The 24,121-nt window shown below is 32.6% G+C and overlaps 1 protein-coding gene across 1 annotated transcript; it reads right to left on the bottom strand.

Moving 5' to 3' along the window:
• Window positions 1-8,016: 8,016 nt before the first annotated feature.
• On the bottom strand, window positions 8,017-11,910 carry LOC122604224 (eukaryotic peptide chain release factor GTP-binding subunit ERF3A-like). The gene is made up of 15 exons (XM_043777116.1): window positions 11,907-11,910; window positions 11,752-11,823; window positions 11,438-11,549; window positions 10,972-11,017; window positions 10,772-10,843; window positions 10,481-10,543; window positions 10,242-10,396; window positions 10,089-10,153; window positions 9,837-9,987; window positions 9,653-9,758; window positions 9,383-9,530; window positions 8,627-8,691; window positions 8,353-8,529; window positions 8,176-8,248; window positions 8,017-8,060 (listed from the first exon to the last, which is right to left on the bottom strand). Exons 1-15 carry the CDS (start codon window positions 11,908-11,910, stop codon window positions 8,017-8,019), a joined length of 1,353 nt encoding a protein of 450 aa, XP_043633051.1.
• Window positions 11,911-24,121: the final 12,211 nt, after the last annotated feature.

Genomic DNA, 24,121 nt, shown 5'->3' with positions numbered 1-24,121 from the left:
TGAAAAATTAATTTAAGTGACTCGTTGACTTGACGTGTGCTAATTTATCATTCTTGGCTAATGAAATGATTTAAATACTATTTGACGATTTTATGATGTGTAATATGCTAGTCAAGATTATATTACGGTATTAAGTCGGTATGTGACGTAACGTAACGTTTAATTAAACTAAAAATGTAATCGGGTGATCCATGGGTCCACCCATGACCCATGAACCATCATACTTGACCTAACCCTATCCCAAACCACCCAATCCAAGCCTTACACCCTCCTCCATTCATTCAATTCCATCTCTCTCTCACACTAAATGCAGGACATCTCTCTCACACTCTCTCTCTAACTTTCTTCTCTTCATTAAATGTTTTCAAACTAAATTGATACTAGAATAATTATCAATATCATCATTTAATCATCATATCTAAATTTGGAGTTTAAAGGTGCGAGAAATCTTCATAAAAAGCCAAATTTCGGGTTGTGATCTTGGAGGTGATTTTTATAAGGTAAATCTAACTCAAAAGCATCATTTTATGTTTATAGGCAAGTCATAAGTCAAACCCATGAGAGTTTTTAGTCAAAATCGGATTAAAAATAAAATTAGGGTTCTTAATGGATTAAATGGGTCAAAAATCGGGTTTTGTACTCAATTGACGATATGGGTCAAATACTTGTAATGGAAAATGCTTGTAAACGTGTTGATAGTCTAATACAAACAACCCTTATGCAAAATTCGGGTTAAAACCCAATTGAAAGGATTCGGCTCGAAAAAAAAACGAAAAACACAATTTTATTATTTTTTTTATACCCCCACTGCGCCGTAGTGGGGTTGAGCACTCCGCACTGCGCAAAAGTGGAAAGCCTCGGAGCTGCACGAGAAAAACCTCACTGCGCCGCAGTGGGTTTGGACACACTCCCACTGCGCCGCAGTGGGAGAAAAGGCATTTATGAACCGAGCGATTCCACTGCACTGCACTGCACCAGATCAGCAACCCTAAACTCATTTCGACACTTGATCAAACTTACAACCTTCAAAGTTCAAAACGAATTTCTTAAAACACATTTAAGAGATTACCAACAACTATATAGACACATTTTAAACATAATTACAACATCAACTTGTTTAAAATCTCATGAACACCAACAATGGGTCATTTACCCATTTTGACAACATTTTCGCCCAAAATGCAACTATACAAACTTCCCAAAAGCTTTGTATTTGATCTTTTACAGAAATTTAACAAAAGTATGACCATCAACTGAATGTACCAAGAGCTATGAGGAGAGGGATTTCTAAGCCTCTAAACCAAAAGATTGTCATTCATCCATGAATGACCTAATACCTTCAAGTCCTGCAAAAATCTTTACTTCTATACTTCAAGCTTCAACCAACAACTAGTTCCTTCTTCCGGAACTACCTATAAAATGGTAAACAACTAAAATATAAGCAAAGGCTTAGTGAATATACTTGCATACGTTTACGAATACGAAGGAGGGCAAAGTACAAGGACTATCATATGTAACCTATGACACCGTCATGCCACATTTACATGCTCACCTTGCACACTAACAAGCTATACATGGATCCATATAAGCTAAACAATCATATCAATCACAACTATCATGATTCATAGGCCCCAGAGGTTCTTAGACCTCATATTGTATCAACTATCAGGATTTTTAGGCCCCGGAGGTTCTTAGGCCTCATAATCACAATGCCCCCACATGGACTTATGCCGCATCAATTACCACACATGGATAAACAAACTTCAACATGATGTGGTCAAACACCACACATGGATAAACAAACTTCAACATGATGTGGTCAATTGATCCAACATATACATAAAGGTATGCAAATATACTCACCTCCTCCGCAACAAGGACAATAACGCTAAAACGATAATGCACAAACAAGCTTCAACCTATGATCATAACATAAAAGTGCATAATCTTATATTCACAACTTGACTAGCTCAACCTAGCCATTCTCAACCACTAGCCTATTCTAAACTCAAAACCCAACCCATTTGTCATTGAGTTACTTTCATTCTCAACAATAACACTAGGTAGTTCAACCTACCATTTTCATCAATATTTCAATAACTAGTAAAATTCATCTTTTCTCATTAACTAAAACTTTCACATGAATTTATCAAATTTCATAATCAAACACAACACATAACTCAATGACAACTAGGTTATCTAAGAAATTGGGAAAATTAACCATAATTCATATTCTAGCAAAAATCCCCAAATTGATTTACTCCATAAACCATAATTTCAAAAGAAAGATGAAAACTAAATTAGGGAAAATCAATACCTCAACAATGGAAGACAATAGATTAGGGTTTTCGATTCACAGTTCCTTCCCCTTTCTCTCAATTTTCGGCCACTACCACGAAACCCACAAACCCTAACTTTTGAATTATTGAATGAAGATTATTTGATGGTGATGATTATTATGGATATTCTTATTCTTGAATTAAAAAGAGAATTGCCTTAATTTTGAAAAGAGCAAGAAGAATTGCATGAAGGAAATGATGGGGGAAGAAAAGAATAAAAGTGGAAGCAAGAGTCATAACCAAAATAGATGGCTGGCAATTCCTGGGGATGCCACGACCCATCTCTCCAATTGTGTGTATTTTACCCACTATCCGCTAAAGTTCCAACTAAATTAACCCCAAATCTAAAAATAAAATACTAGGAAATTAATTTAATGCCAAAACTATAAAAAGGGGTTAGTTTCTTTACCTTAAAAATTTTGGGGTGTCACACCAATTCAACCAAAAATTAGGGTTTATGGTTATAAAACTAGGTCAAAATTGAGTTTTTATAAAAGTTGATTATTTAAGGATCTAATTTGAATGGGGTTTGAATTTTTAATGACCAACTCGATTCCCAATGCACAAAACATGTCCTGGTTGCCTCAATTCGATCCCGTAGCAGCGAATATAGAGTTCTAGGTCGAGGGTCAAAGTTGACTTAAAAAGTCAACTGACTTTATTCATCCTTCTCTGCCCAGAATCCTCCACTTTTGCAACCACCGTCTGATACGGCTGCCCTAGCGTCTGAGACGCTGCCATATCCTGTTGGGCATCTGTTACGGTCACATGACCGTCCAAGACGATGGCTCCCATCTCCAATTTTTGCTTTACGCTAGCAAGACGCCCATGACCTCTGTTTTACGCTAAGTGACACGGTGAAACTCCCATTTCCAGACCACCATCTGGGACGGTGGTCACCACCGTGTGACACGCTAATCCACCACTGCACCACCGCCCAGTATGCCACACCCAGCCGTACCGAACCGTACCCACCCCTAATTATACTAGAGATGTTTTATTATAACTTATTTAATTATTTATTAGATCTTCTGTATTGAGAATAAATAATTTTTATTTAAATGTTACAAGTAACATAAATTACCAATTATTACCAAAAAAATATGATTAGCGATGAAAATAAACAAATATGGTAACAATGAATATAATTAAAAAGTTTTTAATATATATCTAGCAATTGAAAAGGAGAATGGTCTTCTCTTGCCTATTGTCCACTTCGGTGATATTTAAAATCTAACTAAATATATATACAGATAAATTGAGGATATATATTGATTAAAGTATTTAATTATGTATCTAAAAGATAAGATTATTGAATATATTATTAACAAATATTTATCGTTCAAAAGAAAGCATCACGTATGAATGAAATGACGTCTCAATCATGTTTAGGTGCATTGATGATGTAATATACATATTTAAAACATTTTCATTTAATGTATTAATCAAAACTCTTGATTTACTCAAATAAAATATGAGCCCATAATAAACTTTAAATATTAATTATTTTAATAATTATAGAAAAAATTTCAATAAACTACATATTTTTGTTTTTCATCACTAATTACATTTTTTAAGCTTTTGATTAAGAATAAAATGTTACAAAATACTTAATTTATATATAATTAACACTTATTAGCTTTTCATGATCATTAATTATAAATTACTAAAACATATCTCCACATAAAATAAAAAACTTATATATGTTTCAATTGATAATGTTAGTTCAATTTAAATATTAGTTTATAACTACATCCTGATAAATACAAACTACTGTATATTATTGATATATTTAAAATATATTAAAAAAATTCCTTTTGGGAAATATCAAATTTTACCAGTTTGTTATTTAATATATATTTTAATTTAAAATGTCATTAAGTTTTGGTGTATTCGATGTGATACTAAATCTTGTTACTTTATTTAACTATCAATTTATTTTTTTATAACTCAAATTATATAACTTATTATTATGGATAATAATAAATTTTTTTAATTCATCAAAACATTATCATGTAAACTATACGTGGATATTATGCTATCATTTTTTAAACAAATGTTTTGTGTAAAATTAAATTCGTCTTCACACCTCACATATATTTTTTTCATTGCATGATACCAACATCCATCTAGTAATAGTAACAATCATATAATACAAATTATATACTTTAATAAGAGAATAGGATGTGAACAGTAGTTATTTTGTCTTTTTACGTCAAAAAAACAGATAAAATATATATTTTGTTTACAGAAATATAAGCAAAGTAGTTTGTCAAAGGGGTGGTATGCCCTCTCCTAGAGATTTGAGGTTCGAAGCCCTTTTGTCCCATTATTTTTATTCTTCAAATTTATGAACATATGTTTTCAAGATTTCAGAATCTTAAAATTTGCCTCCTCCACTTATGTTTCTTTCTGATTTAGTCCAAAATTTTAATTTTTGTTTGCTTTGTTTTTTTAAGTATTTGAATATATACTTTGGTGTATCGTTTTTTGGGCTTTTGTATTTTGCTATTTTTGTTTTTTGAAATCTATATTTGTAAACTTTTGGTTTTTTATAACTTTTCTTACATTTATGTTGTTAGATTTTATTTCCTACATCATTTTTTGGGGTAAACATAAATATGAATATATGATGGTGTGCGTTATTCTTTAAAAAAACAAAAAAGATAACCGCGACAAAAACAGACATTTTAGAAATCGATCCGCCCATCGGACGGTCGAACCACCTAGTCTTACAAACAAAAACTCTGAACTTAGAAACAAAACTAAACGTCAATATAAAGTTAGCTTTGCCCAATCGATAGATCGAGACTCTTGTATCTTGGTCAAAAGTCCATCATTCAATCCCTAAAATAGATGATTATAAATTTATAGGGTAGTTGAGGAGTAGAGTAGATACTTAGAAATCTCGTTAAAACGAAAAAATTGAAACCAAACACCGATTATGCAAGTGCCGTCCTTTGGTTGAAAACAATAAAGCTGAAGATGCTAGTGTCGGCCTTTGGTCGAAAAAGGTTCAAAGACTGGTGTTTCCAATGACATTGGGCCTTATAATACTACCAACTCATTGTGACCACGTCTGTACAAAGTGGGAGTACTATTTATTTAATTTGTCGTCAACAATGTGGTTTAGCTACCTGGTTTTGTATCTCCTACAAATCAATTAATTTTTTTGAACATACAAATTAATTAATTATGGTGTATGTTTTGATCTAGACTACGTTATTGATAATAGAAGTTACTTTGGATTATGTATAATTGATTTGATTTCTAATTAGTAGTATCCTTTCTTCAACATTAAGTGAAACTGTCTCGCATAACTAGTTATTGATTTTGGAAAACAGTTGACTGATTAAGGAAAAATTCAACATAGCGCTTGCTTAACTATACATTGCTCTCTAACACACGATGTTTTTAAGAACACCACCATTTTGCAAGAGTACAAACACATAGGGATAAGAATAAAGATAATTGTATTAGATTTATATTTAGCTTGTTCTTTATTTATTATATTAAAAAGGATAAATTGGTAATGAAAAAAAAATGTAAATTATGTTAAAATTAAAACAAAATTCAGTTTAAGGAAATTATGAACTTTGTTTGGTCGATAATTATTAGAGAAACCGTCTTTTAATATATAAAAAGATTTACATTGTTTACAAATTAATTTTTTTATGTTTAATAGTAATTGTTTACTATATTAATATTTTGTTTATAAATAAATTAACATGCATTATATCTAATTTTAAAATATTTGTTTTTAATGTTATATATATCTAATCTAAGTTTCTATCTAAAATTATCGTAATTTATTACTCAAAATGTCATTTATACGATATTACTGATATTTTGATCTATTTTGAACAAATTTAGCAAACTTTCTTAAAATGATGTTGTATATATCATTTATATGTAGACATATATCAAATTTCGGTTCGGTTTTTGAATTTTTTTGGTTTTGGGTTTTAGATCTTTGCGGTTTAGTTTTTCGGTTTCGGATCACGCAGTTTTGTCTAATCTTTCGGTCTCCAGGTTATTTTTTACACTCTACTCATAGTATAGAAAACTCGGGTGAGAAAATCGAGATTACCATTTTTGAAAAATCTTTTGTTTAACTCCTTAATTTTGCAAACCATTCTATGAAAATTACTATTCCAAACAAAAACTCGGAAACTATTGATCTTTGATCATGTGTACGGCATCCCTTTTAACACCCACGTCCCTAGGACCAATACAACATATATACATTAGTCATTAGTTAACATATATGTGATGTAAACATGTTATTGGACTTAAAGACTTGAACTCATGTTGGTAAGGGAAAGAAAGAGCCCAAGTAGCTTCCATGGCATAAGTTGATTACTCCACGTAGAAAGGTAATAAAGAAAAACTGAAATTAGATTTTCTTTTAAAAAAAAAAAAAACACGAGCCAAAAGTTTTTGAAAAGTCTGTGCGCATTGCAATCAATGGCAAAGGATAAACATAAAATTTGTGTTGAAGAAGATAGTTGGGGAAGATGTACGTCTACGGTAGAAAAAAACCACAAGCCAAAGTTGTTTTGACAAAACTGGTCGGGACGATTATTCTTTATTGGATCCAATTAAGGGTAGTATGATATATTTTTCTTATCTCCTTCATTGAATAAACTTATACAGCTGAAGGATGACGTTATGATACGACTGAGACTTATGATACGTCCGTACTTGTGACTGCCAAAGGGTTCGGTCCTTATATGTTCACGTTACCAAACGATGTATATGTCACTAATCTTAACATGTATTATTCGAGTGGACTTCAAGCTCCGAGCTCGATTCAGCTTCTTGACAGCTAATTAATGATTTTCAAAAACGCTTTTTGATTAATGAAACTGATCGATCAATCAACACCTTTCTTGATTCTGTACTTTTTTTCCAACACATGTTATAATTTGAATATATAACTTGCTGTATGATATGCCAAATTCAAGTCCAACACACATGTTATAATTAGAATGACTAACTCACTATTACAATCACATGTAAAACAATATGCCAAATTGATCTAGTCCTACAATAATTCATCCTCATGCCATAACCATATCGACACCGAATTGTGGCCTCCAGCATGGTACTTTTGTGACTTGCGAAATGTGTCATCAATTACTTAGTCCTGTATACCTCATTATGCAACCATAAGATATTCAAAACATATATGGAATCCTGCTTGTTTCACCAAACTCTGCTCCCAGTTAGCTTCTCGATCATATACTAGAACGACCGGGGCTTACCTGCATTATAAAGCATAATAACATAAAAGATCGAATTGCAACTTTCCGTTCTATTTAGCTAATCCATCCTCATCTAAGTCACTTTCGGCAAATACAACAGTTTAACATCTTTGTTTTTATCAGAAACCGAAGTTGATTGACCCTCAACTTTTAATGACTGTGATTTTAGTGTTGGCGGGCACTGAGAAAATGATACATGATCTATTATTATTAGGTTGAAATTCAATTATATTTCGAGAATTTTAAAAAGAGAATCTGCAATTGGGAATAATTTTTTACACAATGAAGGCTAGCAACTTCTGAACAATGTGCATTTACAATCCAAACAACCAGTAAACTATCTAGGGAAAAAAAAAATACAAATATCAAACGGAAATTAGAAGAAACATTACCATCTCTCCCAAAGCAGTTTATGCATGAATATCTGTAACTTTTCCAATTGCAATGGTTTTGTCTGTATAATAGAAACCAACAATTGTTTTATTGCTTGCATTTCCACTGGTTATCTCATTTATCAACTTTCTACAGTTGGCATTTAACATTTTCAAACTATCTAAAAAGATTATTACCGTTTGATCGAAGAGAAAACCGACCAAGCTGTTGGAAATCTGAGAACTTCTCGATACATATCATATTAGTCACCTGAGGAAGATGTTTAAGAAATGACCATATAAAAATTTGATGCCTTCCTAAAAATTAATGTCTGATAAAAGTCACCCAAATGTTTGTGTCATGTGAATACTAACCTTAATACGACACATAACAACATCACCAATCTTCACAAAGACAACCTTCTTTTTCATGGGATCAACCGGTTTCCCAGTTTTAGGATCAATCTTCTGCGTGAATAATTCCATGATCTCACAATTCTCGAGAACAGAATGAATGTGCAAATTAGCATTGTAACCAGCAGCCAATAGAGTCTAAAAAGAAAAAGAGATTACTCAAAACCAAACGGGATAAAATAACTTATGAAGCATAAAAACAAATCCAAAGAAAATACTTATTTTATTTTCATACATTGTCCACCAATCCAAGAATTTTCATCTGGGCGACAAACTCATTTACTACTGGTATCGGTTTTTCTGCATATAAAAATAGAGACATTAATACAAGAGTTATAGGGACCATAGGGTACAGGCGCCTAAAAAATAAGGAACTGATAAAAACATAACATTAGAAGTAGCAAAATGGGTGGGTCAGATGGGTCGCATAACAGGTCAAAAGATGGGTTTGGGTCAAACCCAGTGGTAACTTATCTGAGTTGAACGGTAGGATCAAGTGGGCCACCGTTACAGATTAAGAACAAACCAGACCGACCGTTTATACATGACAATACACTTCAGATTCACTTTCAACCCCTTCAACTCATGTTACTCGTTACAATAAAACATAAACCAGGACAAATTATAGGAAATGGGTCAAAATTCCCACATCTACTTAACAATGACTCACCTTCCTATCTTACTGTATTAACTGAAAAATAACAATGCTTCACACATACACATGTGTAATCTGTTGATATGATCATGGAGTCATAGACATAAATAAAGGAAAAGGGGAAGAAAATATGTGTCACATGTTCTAGTGATTCCAACTGAAAAACTCTACTCATTAGTTTTGTCCTATAGCTTGAATTATTTATTTGTCAAGTGACCTATGTTCATAATATGAGCAACTCATGTGTATCATCAATGGAATTTATGTTCATCTCCCATTAATATATTATCGGCATTTTGCCACAAAAAAAAAAAAGAAAAAAGAAAGAAAGCATACCAATACTGCAAAGCACAAAGCCCGGGCGTATGTCTTCTTCTTCAATCCCTATTATACGAATTCTTAGATTTTCACCAAGTCCGGCACTGTTAACTTTGTCCTTGACTTTCTCCTCGTTAAAAAATATAGCAACAACTTTTACCTTGACCTGCAAAAAGAATTTTCAATTGTTCCGTCTTAGAAAATGGTGTTTGGAAGGATGAAAGTAAACGAAAATAAGAAGTCTTGAAGAGAGTTTGAAGAATGAGAATGTATCGTTGATGAACACACCTTGTTCGGCATAACCAGCAGATTATCACCCTCATGTACACTGCCAGATTCTACTTCTCCCATAACAACCGCCCCCATGTCTTTATACTTGTCAAATATTGGCATTCTGAGAATTAAATATTCAGTTAAAGCAAAAGATATCAATTTCTTTCAATGACAACAGAACATCAAAGAAGAGAAATACCTGAATGGACCATTTAGATCACGTGGTGGAACATCGATAACGTCAAGTGCTTCAAAGAGACATTGACCATCCCACCACGGACATACCTTTTTGTCCATTCTAGTTTTCATGTTGGTACCACGAAGACCAGATATTGGAAGAAACTGAATATCTGCAGTTATTGAAAGTGGAATAAAATATTTACTAGAATAACATATGTGAACAGACAACCACAAACACAACAAGTATACAAACAACACTACACTTCTCTACCTTTCTTCACATTGTAGCCTGAAAACTTTAAGAACGGAACCATTTCTGACTCAATTTCATCATACCTACAAAAATAAACAGCTTTACGATGAACATATGAATTAGATTTCTGTTACGCAGTATACAAAACATAATTAGAACTTTCCGAATCACCTCTTTTTTGACCAGTTAACAGTCTTATCATCCATTTTGTTGACAACAACAAGCAGCTTCGAAATGCCTAAAGTCTTTGCAAGTTGAATATGTTCACAGGTTTGCCCACCTCCCTGAAAGCCACTTTCGAATTCTCCTTTTCGAGCAGATATGACCTAAGAAAGTGTGTGATAACAAACATATATAACAAAGCCATGACAATTTTTGGATAACGAGACTGCATTAAACAAAAAGCTTACCAGGACACCGATATCTGCTTGAGAAGTACCACTAATCATATTCGGTACATAACTTTTATGGCCCTGAAAGTTGTTTAAAAGCAATGTAATATGATCATTGAAAAAATTAATGCACACACAAGATAGTGTAACCACAAACCGTGTCACGGTTATCAATTTTTCACAACATAACAAGGAAAGTGGATGGACAAAGCCAAATAAATGCATGTTTTTAATAATTTAAACGAAGAAAGTATTATAATATAGCCCTGCTATTTCACTAATTCAATGGTAGCAAGGAAAGACAGTTACCGGTGCATCCAGTATTGTAAATCGTGTAGTTTCGGTCTCAAAATCTGCCTGTGCAACTTCAACTGTTATCCCCTACAATGAGCATTTGGGATTGAAGAGATACACGAATCAAGCATAAAAACACAGCAAGGATAAACTATTGAGATAGCAATTTGAACAATCTTTATCTCTGAAAAACGAAAGAGGTAGATCAACAATACCTTCGCCCTCTCCTCTTCATTAACATCCATAATGTATGCCATAAACCTAATGTGAAGTAAATGTGAAAGTGAAAATACCGATGACGCAAAATAAAGTAAAGGTGACTCAATCAAGATCATAATAAAAGGCCCAGAAAAGGCACACAAATATACATTATGTGTTTGTCTGTGTATGTCAAAGGGGATATAGGTCCAAATAAGTTGTTTCAATTATGCTCAAGAAGAATGCAGGATATATAGAAATAACCATGAACCATAGTAGGTAGGAGATGTTATTAAGAAACAAACAGCAAAGGAAACTGGTGAAAAAAGTGATGAAAATAAACGACTTGGGTATAGAAAACGCTACACACCACGTTGATAAAACATACTACAACAGGACAACAAATATGATAAGGAGTAACAGCGCGCATATAATAATTCAGAATATGTGCAGAGCTGTATCAAAAGACCAGAGACGACTTACCAACTCTCTCTACCATTAGCTTTGGCATCTTTCTGGCACTTTTGGATTGTGCGCTCATCAACTTGGCCACTGAGGTATAGTATCTGGCCTGCAATGCTAGACTTTCCAGCATCTATAGGCCGACCAAAACATATGTATTATTATTAGACGACGGTCTCTATCTTCATATGGATATAAAAACTCTCAAACTTAAAAAAAACAAGCAGTTTGATAGTAAAACGTACGCCATCTAATCAAAACTATACGGGATAACTTAACCAACAGATAGAACACCCAACGAAACGAACTACATAAAAAAAAAAAAAAAGACTCACCAACATGACCGATGAATACCACATTCAAGTGTCTTTTGTTCACCTCCTTTGCAACAGGTTCTGAAGAAGAAATTATATTTTCCAAAAATTACAATTCGAGTTAAATAATACATAATATACACAGAAACAAAAATAAAGAAAAATATGATCCTTACCCATTGTCGTTGAAAAAAATAACAACCGTAGTAGCTACGATAACAATGGTTTAAAATATCTCTTACGTACAGCAGGTTAATTCTCTTCTTACTTTTCTGAAAGAATGAATATTAATACCATGGCTTTGAAGCCTTATATATAAATAATAACCAAGTTTCTAAACTTGACTGACTTGGTGCACAAGGATTAATGGGAATACGAAATTACTTCTTCGAGTAAAAAATTAAGAGTAAATTACATTTTTCCTCCTTTAACTTGACACGTTTTGCACTTTTCGTCCTTAAAGTGAAAAAATAGCAAAAAGACCTTAAACTTGGCACTTTTTTCACTTTTCGGCCCCGCAATAACGATGTTAGTTTTTCTCTGTTAAGGTTGCCAACATTTGTTAGTTTTGTTCACTTTTCGTCCTTCTCTTTTTTTACTTTTTTTTTTATTTTTGAAAATGTCAAAACAGTCCAGCAATGTATAAATCATATAGGAGTAGATAACGAATCTTAAAAGAAAATAGTTATATACTTTCTAATGGGAAATGATTAATCCTCCTAACAAAATAGTCTAAAAATCCTCCTAACTATTGGATGATGACATGTAGAAAAATCAGGTGGTAAGATTAAGAAAGATAATTAATGGATACCATATGTCACCTTCCTAGAATGTTAGAAGGATTTTTAGGCTATTTTGTTAGGAGGATTAGTCATTTTCCAATGAGTATTATTAAAATTATTCATACGTAAAAGAAAATTTTTTTTCTTTTAAGATAGCATTATTAAACAATAAATATTCATATTTTTAGTATTATATGTGTTCTGATCATATCTAATTAAACATATATGACTATAATTATTTTTCTAACAATTTCGATTATTAAACTTTACAAATCATCAAACGAACCAACCATTATACTATAATGTTTTTTTTTTTTTTAAATTATAGTGTTATCTAAATTTCAATAAATATATTTTGATAAGTATAAGGGTAAAGAAAGACACCTTGTCCTCGGATTCAAATTGGATCTCCATCACCCACCCCGTAAGGGTTATGATGCCGGTAATATACCTTCACTTAATACCCACATGATTTTGGGCATTCCCAATGATTGAATCCGCGTCTCTCAACTTCACATGTGGGCCCAAACTGCATTGGTAACAGTTTCACTCCATTTATTGATGGATAAGTATAAATATAAAAAAATTGTAATAGTTCTCTTACTCTACTTTCAAATACGGTTTATACATCATTGGGCAGTTTTGAAATTACCAAAATGAAAAAAAAAGTGAAAAATAATGGGAAAGACGAAAAGTGAACAAAAAATCTAACGAATGTTGGCGAACTTAACGGAGAAAAACTAACACCATTATCGCGGGGACGAAAAGTGTTAAAAGTGCCAAGTTTAAGATTTTTTTGCTATTTTTTCACTTTAAGAACGAAAAGTGCAAAACGTGTCAAGTTCAAGAACAAAAAATGTGATTTACTCCTAATTAAACTTTAACACTTTGCCCCCTTTGCTTTTTTTCTTTCTTTTATAAGTAAACATGAATGAAAGACGTTATATATATAATATACCTGACCCATCAGAAACTAGCTTTAATCGATATGTCACTGTTCCAATTTTTTTCTCAAAAACTCAACTCTCTATCAACATCAAAGGTATGCTACAGAGACCGTAACTAAATTTTTTTTAAGAGGTGGCATAATTAAAAAACTCATAAAAAATAACTCCGTAAGGGGGCAAATTTTATAAAATTTTAGGAAATTTTTGAGAATCTGTGATAAAATTTCTTTTTCGAGAGGGGCATTTGGGCCCCCTTTGGTACCACCTTTAAGATTATTTCCAATGGGGTGTTTTTAGGTGTCCATAGGTGCCTTTAGTTATTCATAGATATCATTTGCCATTGAAATTTGTGCAAAACTAAAGATTTTTTGATGCATGCATTTAAGCTATCTCTAATTTTATTTTATTTTTGTATTTAGATGTAAGGATATGTAAGGATATCTGCATGATTAGAGATAAAACTAAAGGATTTTAAAGATGTGTAAGGATTTTAAGGATTTGTAAGGATATGATGTGACAAAAACGTCCTTAATATTGGAGATAGGCTAAGGCTCAGTACCAGGATCATAGTGTACCAAAGATATAATATGTTGGATTAATCGGGTCATTCACGAGTTATGGTTCATCGGGTTAAACGGGTCAAGACTCACCGGCTATGGGATTTGGATATGGGTCGGATTTGGCTCCATATATGGAGCAGGAGAATTCCATATTAGTCACGTCTAGTATAGTTTATTGAGTATGTGGACTTGGTAAACAATTTAGTTATTAGCCAGCCGAATAATTAGGAAAAGTGGACGTTAAGGTTCAATGAAGTCTAGCAGACTTGTAGGATTAAGTTAGGATAATTTTTAGAGTTTTTATTTGTTTCTCACGTAGCATATTTGAGGCTATAATCAATTAGACAAGGTATACAAGTTCACTTGAAAAAAGAGAAGACATACAAATTCCATAGTACTAAACGTCAAAGATTTTTTCCTATTTATTTTACTTTAATATTTGTTTTACAATACCCATCCCTACATGTAGAACACCACTATTAACATGTCTATTATAAGCAGATTGGATTTAAGTTCGAATTTTCAACTCAATTATTGAATGAGTTGGGTTTGGTTAAAGTATATGAACCCATTAAAACGCTAGCCCGCAGCCCGTCAACCCAAACGACACTATTGCGGGTACTCACGTCTTTGGGGTTTCTTTTTTTTTATATAAGTTTTTGGGATTATATATTAATTGTTAATAGTAATCATTAAACATTTCACATTTAGATTACAGCTGAAAGGATAAGTACTATTAATTATCTCTAACTAACAGTACGTAGTTTGCTTTAGATAATTTAATTTGTAGGTTACAACTAAGATCATGTCAGGAGGAGGAAGAGTAGCAGTAGGTATTGATCTTGGAACAACATATATACTCGTGTGTGGCGGGATGGTTCGATAAGCACAACCGTGTCGAGCTGAGATCATTCCTAACGAACAAGGAAACAAGATCACACCGTCATGCGTTGCATGGGACGGTACACAAATCTTGGTTGGCAAGTCTGCAAAAATCAAATCGGCAGGAACCTTCATAACACGATTTTTGGTGAGTTACTTCAATTCCTTCATATGAAAAACCCTTGACTTACTCTTTGTTAATTAGTGTATTAGCTGCACAATATGTTTTAAAAAAATAAAATTAAATGGACGAACCCTCTTGGTCCATGTAGCGTCTTGACACGCAGAGCACATACCGCATAAAACTTATGTTTGTTAAGCCACCATTCTCACACATGTGTCACAAAAGATATAGTTTCTCCACTTGCCTATGACAAGTTTCGAACCCGTGACTTTCATCTATGGGCAGTTGGGCACATGTGGTTGTACCACTGGGGTTTCACTATATTGTCCTAACCGGTTAATTATGGGGCCATGGCCTAAAGTGAAAATGATTATCGATTAAATTTTTTACATACAAGTACTGGACTATACTAAAGCTTAAACACACATACTTTTGGTTGGTTAGTCTGCAAAAAAAATCAAACTGGTAGGAACCCTAGTAACACTGATTTTGATGAGTTAATTAGTTCATAGTATATACTAGAGAAACTCCGGGGGAGGTTTAGCGAGCCAACATCAGCAGCAATTGCTTATGGTTTAGATAGAAGTGCTGAAGTAAATTGCCCAAACGAGAAAACTGTATTCATCTTTGATAAGCTGTGGGTGGTGACACTCATTTGGGTGGAGAGAATTTTGATGGTGAATCATTGTGTTCAAGAATTCAACAAGAAATTAAGAAAAGAAAGATGTGACTGTGAATGCAAGAGCAATGATGAGGTTGAAACTCGCGTGTGAGAAAGCCAAAAAGGATCTTTCGTCCACCACTCAAACTCCAATTGAGATTTTGATTTCTTATATGAGAGGATTGATTTTTCAACAAAGTTCAGCAGGGCAAAATTTGAGGAGTTAAATGCTCTGATTATTTCAACTTGTGCATTAAGCATGTAAAGAATTGTCTAAGAGATGGGAAAACTCATAAGGATAATGTTGATGATATAGTAATTGTTGGTGAGTCAACTAGGATTCCCATAGTACAGAGAATGCTAATGGAATACTTTGACGGCAAACCACTTTGCAAGAGCATCAACGCGGATGAAACTGTTGCTTATATATGGCGCAGCGGTGTTGGCTGCAAATTGATACTGATGGATGTAACCCCTCTTAATGGCATCTTCCTTGACTCCTTCGGTCTTAATGGCATTCCAGCAGCCCCTGCACATCAAGGAAAGGTAAAGGTTGGCTTTAACATAGATGCCGATGGTATTCTCAATGTTTGGGCTGAGGTGGTATCAACGGGTAATAGAAGAACGGTTAGAATTGCAACGACCCGAGATTTGTCCAAGGATGAAATCAAAAAAGGGTGAAAATAATCAAGTAATAAAGCCTAGAATGAGAAACATGTTCTGATCTGTGATTCTGTTTCTATTTACAATGTATTTGTTTTTTTTAAGTTATTGACTAGTTAAAGTTCTAAAGTATGTTGCCTTTATCTATAACACTATACAATAAAGTTTTCTAATCGAAGGAATTACAAGTAACTGTAATCCATATTTCAGCTTGTGTCTCTAAAGACTTGCTCGATATCACGCTGGCTTCTGGTTTGGTCTATAAACATCCTATGAAAACTTATTAACGAAGGGTTAACGTATTCGCAACAAATGATAATATTCGTCATTTATGTACATATTGATTGTACGAAATGTAAATATCATATTCTATATATATATTCAAGTCCATTTTTGAGAGTTTAATCTCGCTTAGACTATATTGTTAAGTTAAGTTATGAATGAAAAAGAAAAGAGAGGGAGAGGAAGTTTTCCTTCCTAATCACCTCAAAAATGAGGAGAAAACTTTTGAAACAAAATTAACTATAACTTCCTTTACGTCTCCTCTCCTCTCATTTCTTTTCCATGTCATTTAAGAATATGCAACTGTATGAACCGCTTGTGTAGGATTTCCCCGCATGAAACAGACAATATTAAACATGTTCTTAAAAAAAACACCTTCTTGCCGACACATGGATTCTACTAATTGGATCGATCTCTTAATATTAGCTTTTGATCTGTCATGTGTCAGCATCAGATTACTAGGCATGTTTGTACGTCGATCACATTAGTCGCATTTATCATTTTTTTTTGAGAAAATTACATTTTTGGTACCTCAACTTGGCAACTTTTGCACTTTTAGTCTCCAACTCAAAAAATTGCAGCTTTCGTACCTAAAGTTCCGTTTTTTTTCAGTTTTGGTATCACGTTTATACGGCGTTAAATCTTGCCGTTAACGCCCTCACGTGACAAACACGTGAGGGGTATTAGTCTTTGACCCCCTTTTTTTCTGAGAAAATTACAGTTTTGATACCTCAAGTTGTCAATTTTTTCACTTTTGGTACCTCAAGTAGACAACATATTTTTATTACACTCTCCAATTTTCATTTAACACATTAGCACCTATTAAAGAACACACACTCAAAAATCAACACACATGATTTTTTATTTTTTTTAACGACTCCTAAAAAAACTCCCAATGGTGTGTATTTATTCTTGAAATATTATATGTTGTTGGTGTAATTACGGGTGATGGTGGAGGAACTGAATGCATTGGTGGATCGATGGCTGGAAAAAACTCATGTCACGGGATAAATCCTCTCTGATGGTGTATGATTGATATAAGAGATTTGAATCCTCTCACCCCTAAATTACCCTCTTCTTCTATTGGAATATGCTACAAACGACACTTGATCGGAATCTGCTACAAACGAGATCTTAACGGAATCTGCTACAGATGAATATATTTGCTACAGACGAGATTAGATCGGAATCTGGTGCATGGTGGGGAGGGAGATAGTCGGCAACCTTTTCTGGTGGTGTATGATTCATATAAGAGATCTGAATCTATTTATGCATGTTTATGTATTGGATTTGGTATGTTATAAAGATATATAGGATACATGGATTCATATGAATGTGTGTTGATTTTTAAGTGTGTGTTGTTTGATAGATGCTAATGTGTGAGATGAAAATTATAGAGTGTAATAAAAAAAATGTTGTCTACTTGAGGTACCAAAAGTGAAAAATTTGACAACTTGAGGTATCAAAACTGTAATTTTATCAAAAAAAAGGGAGGGCTAAAAGACTAAAATACCCCTCACGTGTTTGTCACGTGAGGGGGTTAACGGCAAAATTTAACGCCGTATGAACGTAGTACCAAAACTGGAAAAAAAAAACACAAAAATTTAGGTATGAAAGCTGCAATTTTTTGAGTTGGAGACTATAAGTGCAAAAGTTGCCAAGTTGAGGTACCAAAAATGTAATTTTTTTTTTTTTTTTTAACCAGGAGGCTTTGATTTTGTACTCACTTACATAGTCAATCTCTGATTTTCAATAAGTTAAAATAAAAAAAAAAAACACATAACACTGTCAAGGAGGAGTGTGTGGAACCATTCGTACTGACCTATCAACCAAAATGTTGCGGGTTAAAATCAGGTTTGTTCATCATAAAGAGAAGCTAAAACTGTTGAGATTTGATACAACATCTTACCTATAAAGAAAGTGCCAACATCTATTTCAACTCCGTTGTGGCAACATCTTACCTCTGGATTGCTATAAGTCGGGATTTTCATACAGATTGGATTGATAATCTGTTTTACTTGTAGTGGTTTTGTAAAGCAGAAGGCTGCCTGATTGAATATCCTTTCTGTATGTTTTGATCGTAGGTTCAAGTTTACAATGTGCTGGCTTTTTGATGTTTGGTTTCGCATGGATGTTGTTGTATATAAACTTACTAACTAGGGATTATGACCTACAAGTATAGTTAAGTAACCCCGAATGTTTATGTTATGTATCACTCTCGTAAAATGTCTATCTACCGTAATTAACTACAAAATCTGTCCAAAAAGGTGACGTGTAAGAAGGGACTGAGCCAGAAATTATTATATGAGGGGCAATTTTAAAATTTGTTTATCATACTTAGAAGAGACATATTTAATAATGTAAAGAAAAATATAAACCCTAGCTTGAAAATAAAAAATGAACCCTCAAATAAATTATTACTCGCACTGGGTGTAACACTCACATTTAAAAATACCAATTTTTTTTTAATAAATAAAGACCACTGTCAGACAAGGTCTTATTAAATGAAAACGTATTCAATCATAATATACGAAACTCAAAAAATATACTTTTTAGAAAATGATTAGCTTGTAAAAATATCTTTTCTACATAACTATTATCATTATTATTATTAGTTGTTTATTATAAATATATATAATAATTTGAGAGAAAATAATTTTTTCATAAATAGTTACACTATTAATGTATTACACATTTACATACTCAAATGAAAATATCTATTTCAAAATTAATAAAAATCTTTCTTAATAAAAAACTTTTTTTAAAACCTTTCTTTATTCTTTTAATAAAAATCTTTATTCCCCAATGAAAATATCTATTTCAAAATTAATATTTCGATGATAAGTGGACTTTTAAAGAATAAACTTATAACAACGAAAGTAATATTTGTATTTATTTCATACTTATCTTTTCTCAATTTTAGAAAATAATCACAAATATACCATTTAAATTATGAAAAGTTACATTGTACTAAAATTGGAGTGGGGGCAGGTGACCCCACTGCCCCCATGTTGTCTCCGTCCATGCGTGTAAGGCCCCCCATCGAGTCTTCTTAGCTACAGTGATTCACTTAAATTGTTATATACATGTATATTTGTAGGTTAAAGATTAAATTTGTCATTTAGAATATGTGAAAGGAGCAAATTTGCCACTAATTTTTTTAAAGGCTTAAATTTACTACTGCATAACCTTAAAAACAGCAAAGTTGGCACTCGAAATATATGAATGACCAAATTTACTATTGATTTTTTTGAATGACTCTTATTTGCCACTTAAAAAGTTATAAATGTAAATTGCTATAAAAAAAATATAACAATAGGTAAATTTGTCACCAATCATTTTCCACCAAATGCTCCAATTATTTCAAACTATTGTCGTATATTTCAAATATCGTACATACATGTATGTATACATACTCTAATATGTGATACTCTTATGAAACAATACATATTATGCTCACGATTTACTAAAATATTTCATTATGAACATGACCAACGGGAAAAAAAAAGTTGGTTACTTGAAATACTGTTTATATTAATCAAGCATGAATCTAGGGTGTATTGATCTAGAGTTTTTGTGTGTGTATGTGTATGTATTTTATAAAAGAATTTAAAACTTTACATTTTTTAAATTATATTTTAAAACGTCATTTAGAACATAAGGGCATCTCCAATGGAGGTTGAGCAAAAGCTTTTTTTTGAGTAAAAAAAGTCTTTTAAAAGCTTTTTATCATTGGAGTAAAAGACTTTTTTGAGGTAAAGGTTGAAGATTCTTAACCCTTTGAGCAAAAGCTTTTTTTGGTTTAAGAGAGAAAAAAAACTTTATAAAAACTTTTCCATTAGAGTGTATAGCTTTTTTATAGGTTAAAAATAATGGATTGGGAAGGTGTCAATATAAAAAGTTATTGAAAGGTTTTTCCCATTGTGGAGGCTCTAAGGGAACAATTACAATGCTTATTGTCAATGTGTGAAATCTAAAATAAATCTAAAAAAAAAAATATTGTAAAAGGTTCCGAATTTGGTCTTATTATAGTTATTTAGTGGCAAATTTGGGCCTTTAAAAAAAAGGAGAAAATGAACTGTACTGCAAACTTTATCTAAGCATAGGTACTACCACATTAAAAAAAGTTACATATTAAACATTTGAATTTGATAAACATACATAACCCCCTTAATATTTACATAAACCCCCCTGAACTTTATATAATCTCCCCCTGCTTTACCTAAGATAGGTACTGCATGTTTTACCTAACATTTTCCCTTAAAAAAATTAATGACAAATTTGCTCTTGGCAAATTTGCTGTTTTAACCTAATTTGTAAGATTGAGTTGGTGGAGTTCAAGTCTTTAGTAGAAGTGTGGCCGGTCACGACATTGGGTCGTCTTTTCTTAGACAACAACTATTTTTGGCCTGCAATTCGTTTTCGTTTCTTCTATGATTCGATCCGTCCCTGTTTAGGGATATATCAAAAACATCACAAAATAAAAATTGATGGGTTAGTATTCGTTGGTTGGGAGTTTTTTCTTATTGTCTTGGGCCACTATAATTGCCACGACTTTTTCATTCTTTTTGTAGTTTTCGTAGATAATTTCTTCGGAAGAGTTTAGATTAGTTGCATTTGATATTTCTAGATTTATACTATGTTTGTTTTTATGTTTTTTTATGTTTTTGTTTTTGTTTTTTGTGACTAGTGTCTTGGTGGTTGTTTAATTTAATAAAATTTCTGCAATTATGAAAAACAAAAACCAAAAAAAAGAAAGTGAATGAATATGGTTTGTCGATATAGATTAGGTTCACCAATTGATATACATAAAACTTGGTCTTAATAAACTTTTCACTTTCTATGTGTTCCATGTTTAGAGTAGTTTGGTTAGCGAATTATTGGTACATTATTTACGAAGAATGTGCACCTACGCAGTGTTAAGTCTAATTGAAGTATGAAATGTATCGACAGTTTATTTACCGTAGCCATAAGGTTTTCTACGAATAATTAGTCAATAAGACCCCGCGAAGTGAAAACTATTGGCTCGGCCTTCGTTGGGTGAGGGTTTTTTTCGTGTTTTGACGGAACCAGAACCGGAAGTAACCGGTAGCACAAATTTTTTTCCACTAGCATTGTATCGGCATAAAGTAACGATAACGACTAAATTTTTACGATATTTAGCATTTTTTAACAGATTTTTGACCATTTTTAATAGATTTTTTGGAATTTTTGGTAGTTTTTCTTTATATTTAGTTCTACAGATACATCTTTAAAAAATTTATTGATAAAAAGATGTTTCAAAAGTTTAAAGTTGGTTACAAAACCGGTATCCCATATTTATTTGACTCATAGCACCAATAAAAAATACATCATTATTCGAAAAATTTTAACTACATAAATTTAGCGGACCCGTAACCTGGGTTACCCCTTGTGTCAATGTAGTTCCGCCCCTGTATTTGTAACCGACACGAGTTGTTTAGCCCTTTTGTGTGTTCTTCGTAGTTCAAGCTCCAAGAAGTTTCTAAGAAATTGTGATTTTGTTAGTTTCTAGATAATATAATTGTATTTGTACTCTTTGTACTGTTTATTGGCCTTCTAGCACTTTGTTAGTTGGCCCTTTTATTTAACATATTTACTTATTTTACCGTTAAAAAAAATAAAAATATAAAATAAGCCCCCAAATTCTCAATTCTTGGATTCAATGCCACTTCATTTTCCACTTCTAAGATTTACTTTGAATTTGAATCTTAGAATTTTATTCATGAGCTTGTTGGTTAGTATAGACCGTATAGTATTGAAATTGGAATTTAAAACTTTTCTTCAAAATACTTAAAATTAAGAATTTACAATCATTTATTACTCATGAAAAGTTTATAATTTCTATGTAATTCAATCAGGTTGACAAAATAAACCCCGCAAAGTATACAAACTTGATTCTTTTTGACAATGTCAACTTACTTGTCGCCACCAAGCACATCCAAGGCAACCACCACCACACCTATAAAGCCTGCCATTAACCACCATTTCTTTTGGACCAGACACATCACCCGACCCACTGACTGCCACCATTTATTGATTGACTAAATACACATTGTTAGACCACCGTTGCCAACCACCCTACCCAGTACCGTTGTGGTATATTTTTTTTCTCTCCTTTTTATTTGATTTAAAGGACAATCTGTTTCATAAACACGAAATCTTTCAGAATGAGTGTGCGAAAGGCGATGCAAAGAAGGACGTCAGGACGGCCAAGATTTCAACTCCATGAACCGTTATTGACTCTGGCCTTACTTGATATTTCATTACAACACATTACTAAATTTTCTATTTCTTTGAAATAAAAAAAAAATGTACATTTTCTTAGACTTGGCAACGAAATATATAGATAGTATATTTCATATCACAAAAGTAATTTAAACTTAACACTAAATTTTTTAGGAAAGTCACCAAATTTAGTTGCTCTTTACCTTTTCATAATGTCATATGTACCCAAGGTTGTAAAACTCCTCCGAGTCAGCCGAGTTTCCAAAATAAACTCCTGACTCCCCACATCGCCAAGTCGAGTCCGAGTCACGAGTTCTCCAACTTTGATGCAGACAAGATGATGATGAACCATGATCTTATCAACTAATCTAACGTTTAATTTTCAAGCTTGAATTATTATGTTAATGTTTTTAAACAATTATGTTAAATTTGAAGTTTGGAATATATTTTTAAAGTTTTATTACATATAATTTCAAAAATACTTATATTTCCATATAAAGTTACAATCTGAGTTCTCCCCGAGTGGAGTCCGATTCTCCAAAAACCCCTAACTCACCCCCTCGCCGTGTCGAGTCCGAGTCACTAGTTCCCCAACCTTGTCTGTACCAAATTAACATCTCAAATCTATGCCAACGCCCACCTCGTTTGTTTATTTCATCTGAATCTTTGTTCAAGTCAAAAAACATTTCCTACAAGTTGTGCATAATTCAAAGTCCATGTTCGCTTCAAAACCAAATAAAAACCTACCAATTGAGACATTACCATCCCAAAGTTAACACATTAAGTTACTTATATTTTGTATATTTAATAAATATCAACTCTTTCAATGATTAACAAATTGCATCAATCACTTCTATTATAGGTCTCGATTATTGCGTGTTACAGTAAATAAACCGGACAGTCGTGTCAAGTTAACAAATCAATTGAACAGCAACATACCACCGAATAAAAAAAATGAAAATATATCTAATCCTCATAAAGTCGGAATAGGTCGAAACTCGAAAGTGGAGCAAGCAGGGAGTCATAATGTAGTCCATTGGAATGGAATCCCTTGTACAGGGAAACAAGTCAACAGATTAGAAATCAGAACGGAGTTGTATACCTATTTCCACCTTCCTTTCCTTATATACAAAAAAGCACAATAAACTATGTACAGTACACAACTGTTGGTTGTATATAGGAAAGATGGAATTACCTACGTTGTATAGCCACGCTAAATAGACACATCAGCAGTACATGTAATA

The sequence above is a fragment of the Erigeron canadensis genome, chromosome 6, assembly GCF_010389155.1.
Source record: "Erigeron canadensis isolate Cc75 chromosome 6, C_canadensis_v1, whole genome shotgun sequence".
Taxonomy (NCBI): Eukaryota; Viridiplantae; Streptophyta; class Magnoliopsida; order Asterales; family Asteraceae; genus Erigeron; species Erigeron canadensis.
This window is presented reverse-complemented; position numbering and strand designations above follow the sequence as displayed.

What these genes read in the sequence shown, in the direction of transcription:
- LOC122604224 (XM_043777116.1), bottom strand. An exon ending in GGTATTCATCGGTCATGTTG is followed by an intron (nt 11,550 to 11,751) that starts GTGAGTCTTTTT and finishes GTCGGCCTATAG; the next exon opens with ATGCTGGAAAGTCTAGCATT. An exon ending in TTACAATACTGGATGCACCG is followed by an intron (nt 10,544 to 10,771) that starts GTAACTGTCTTT and finishes AACAACTTTCAG; the next exon opens with GGCCATAAAAGTTATGTACC.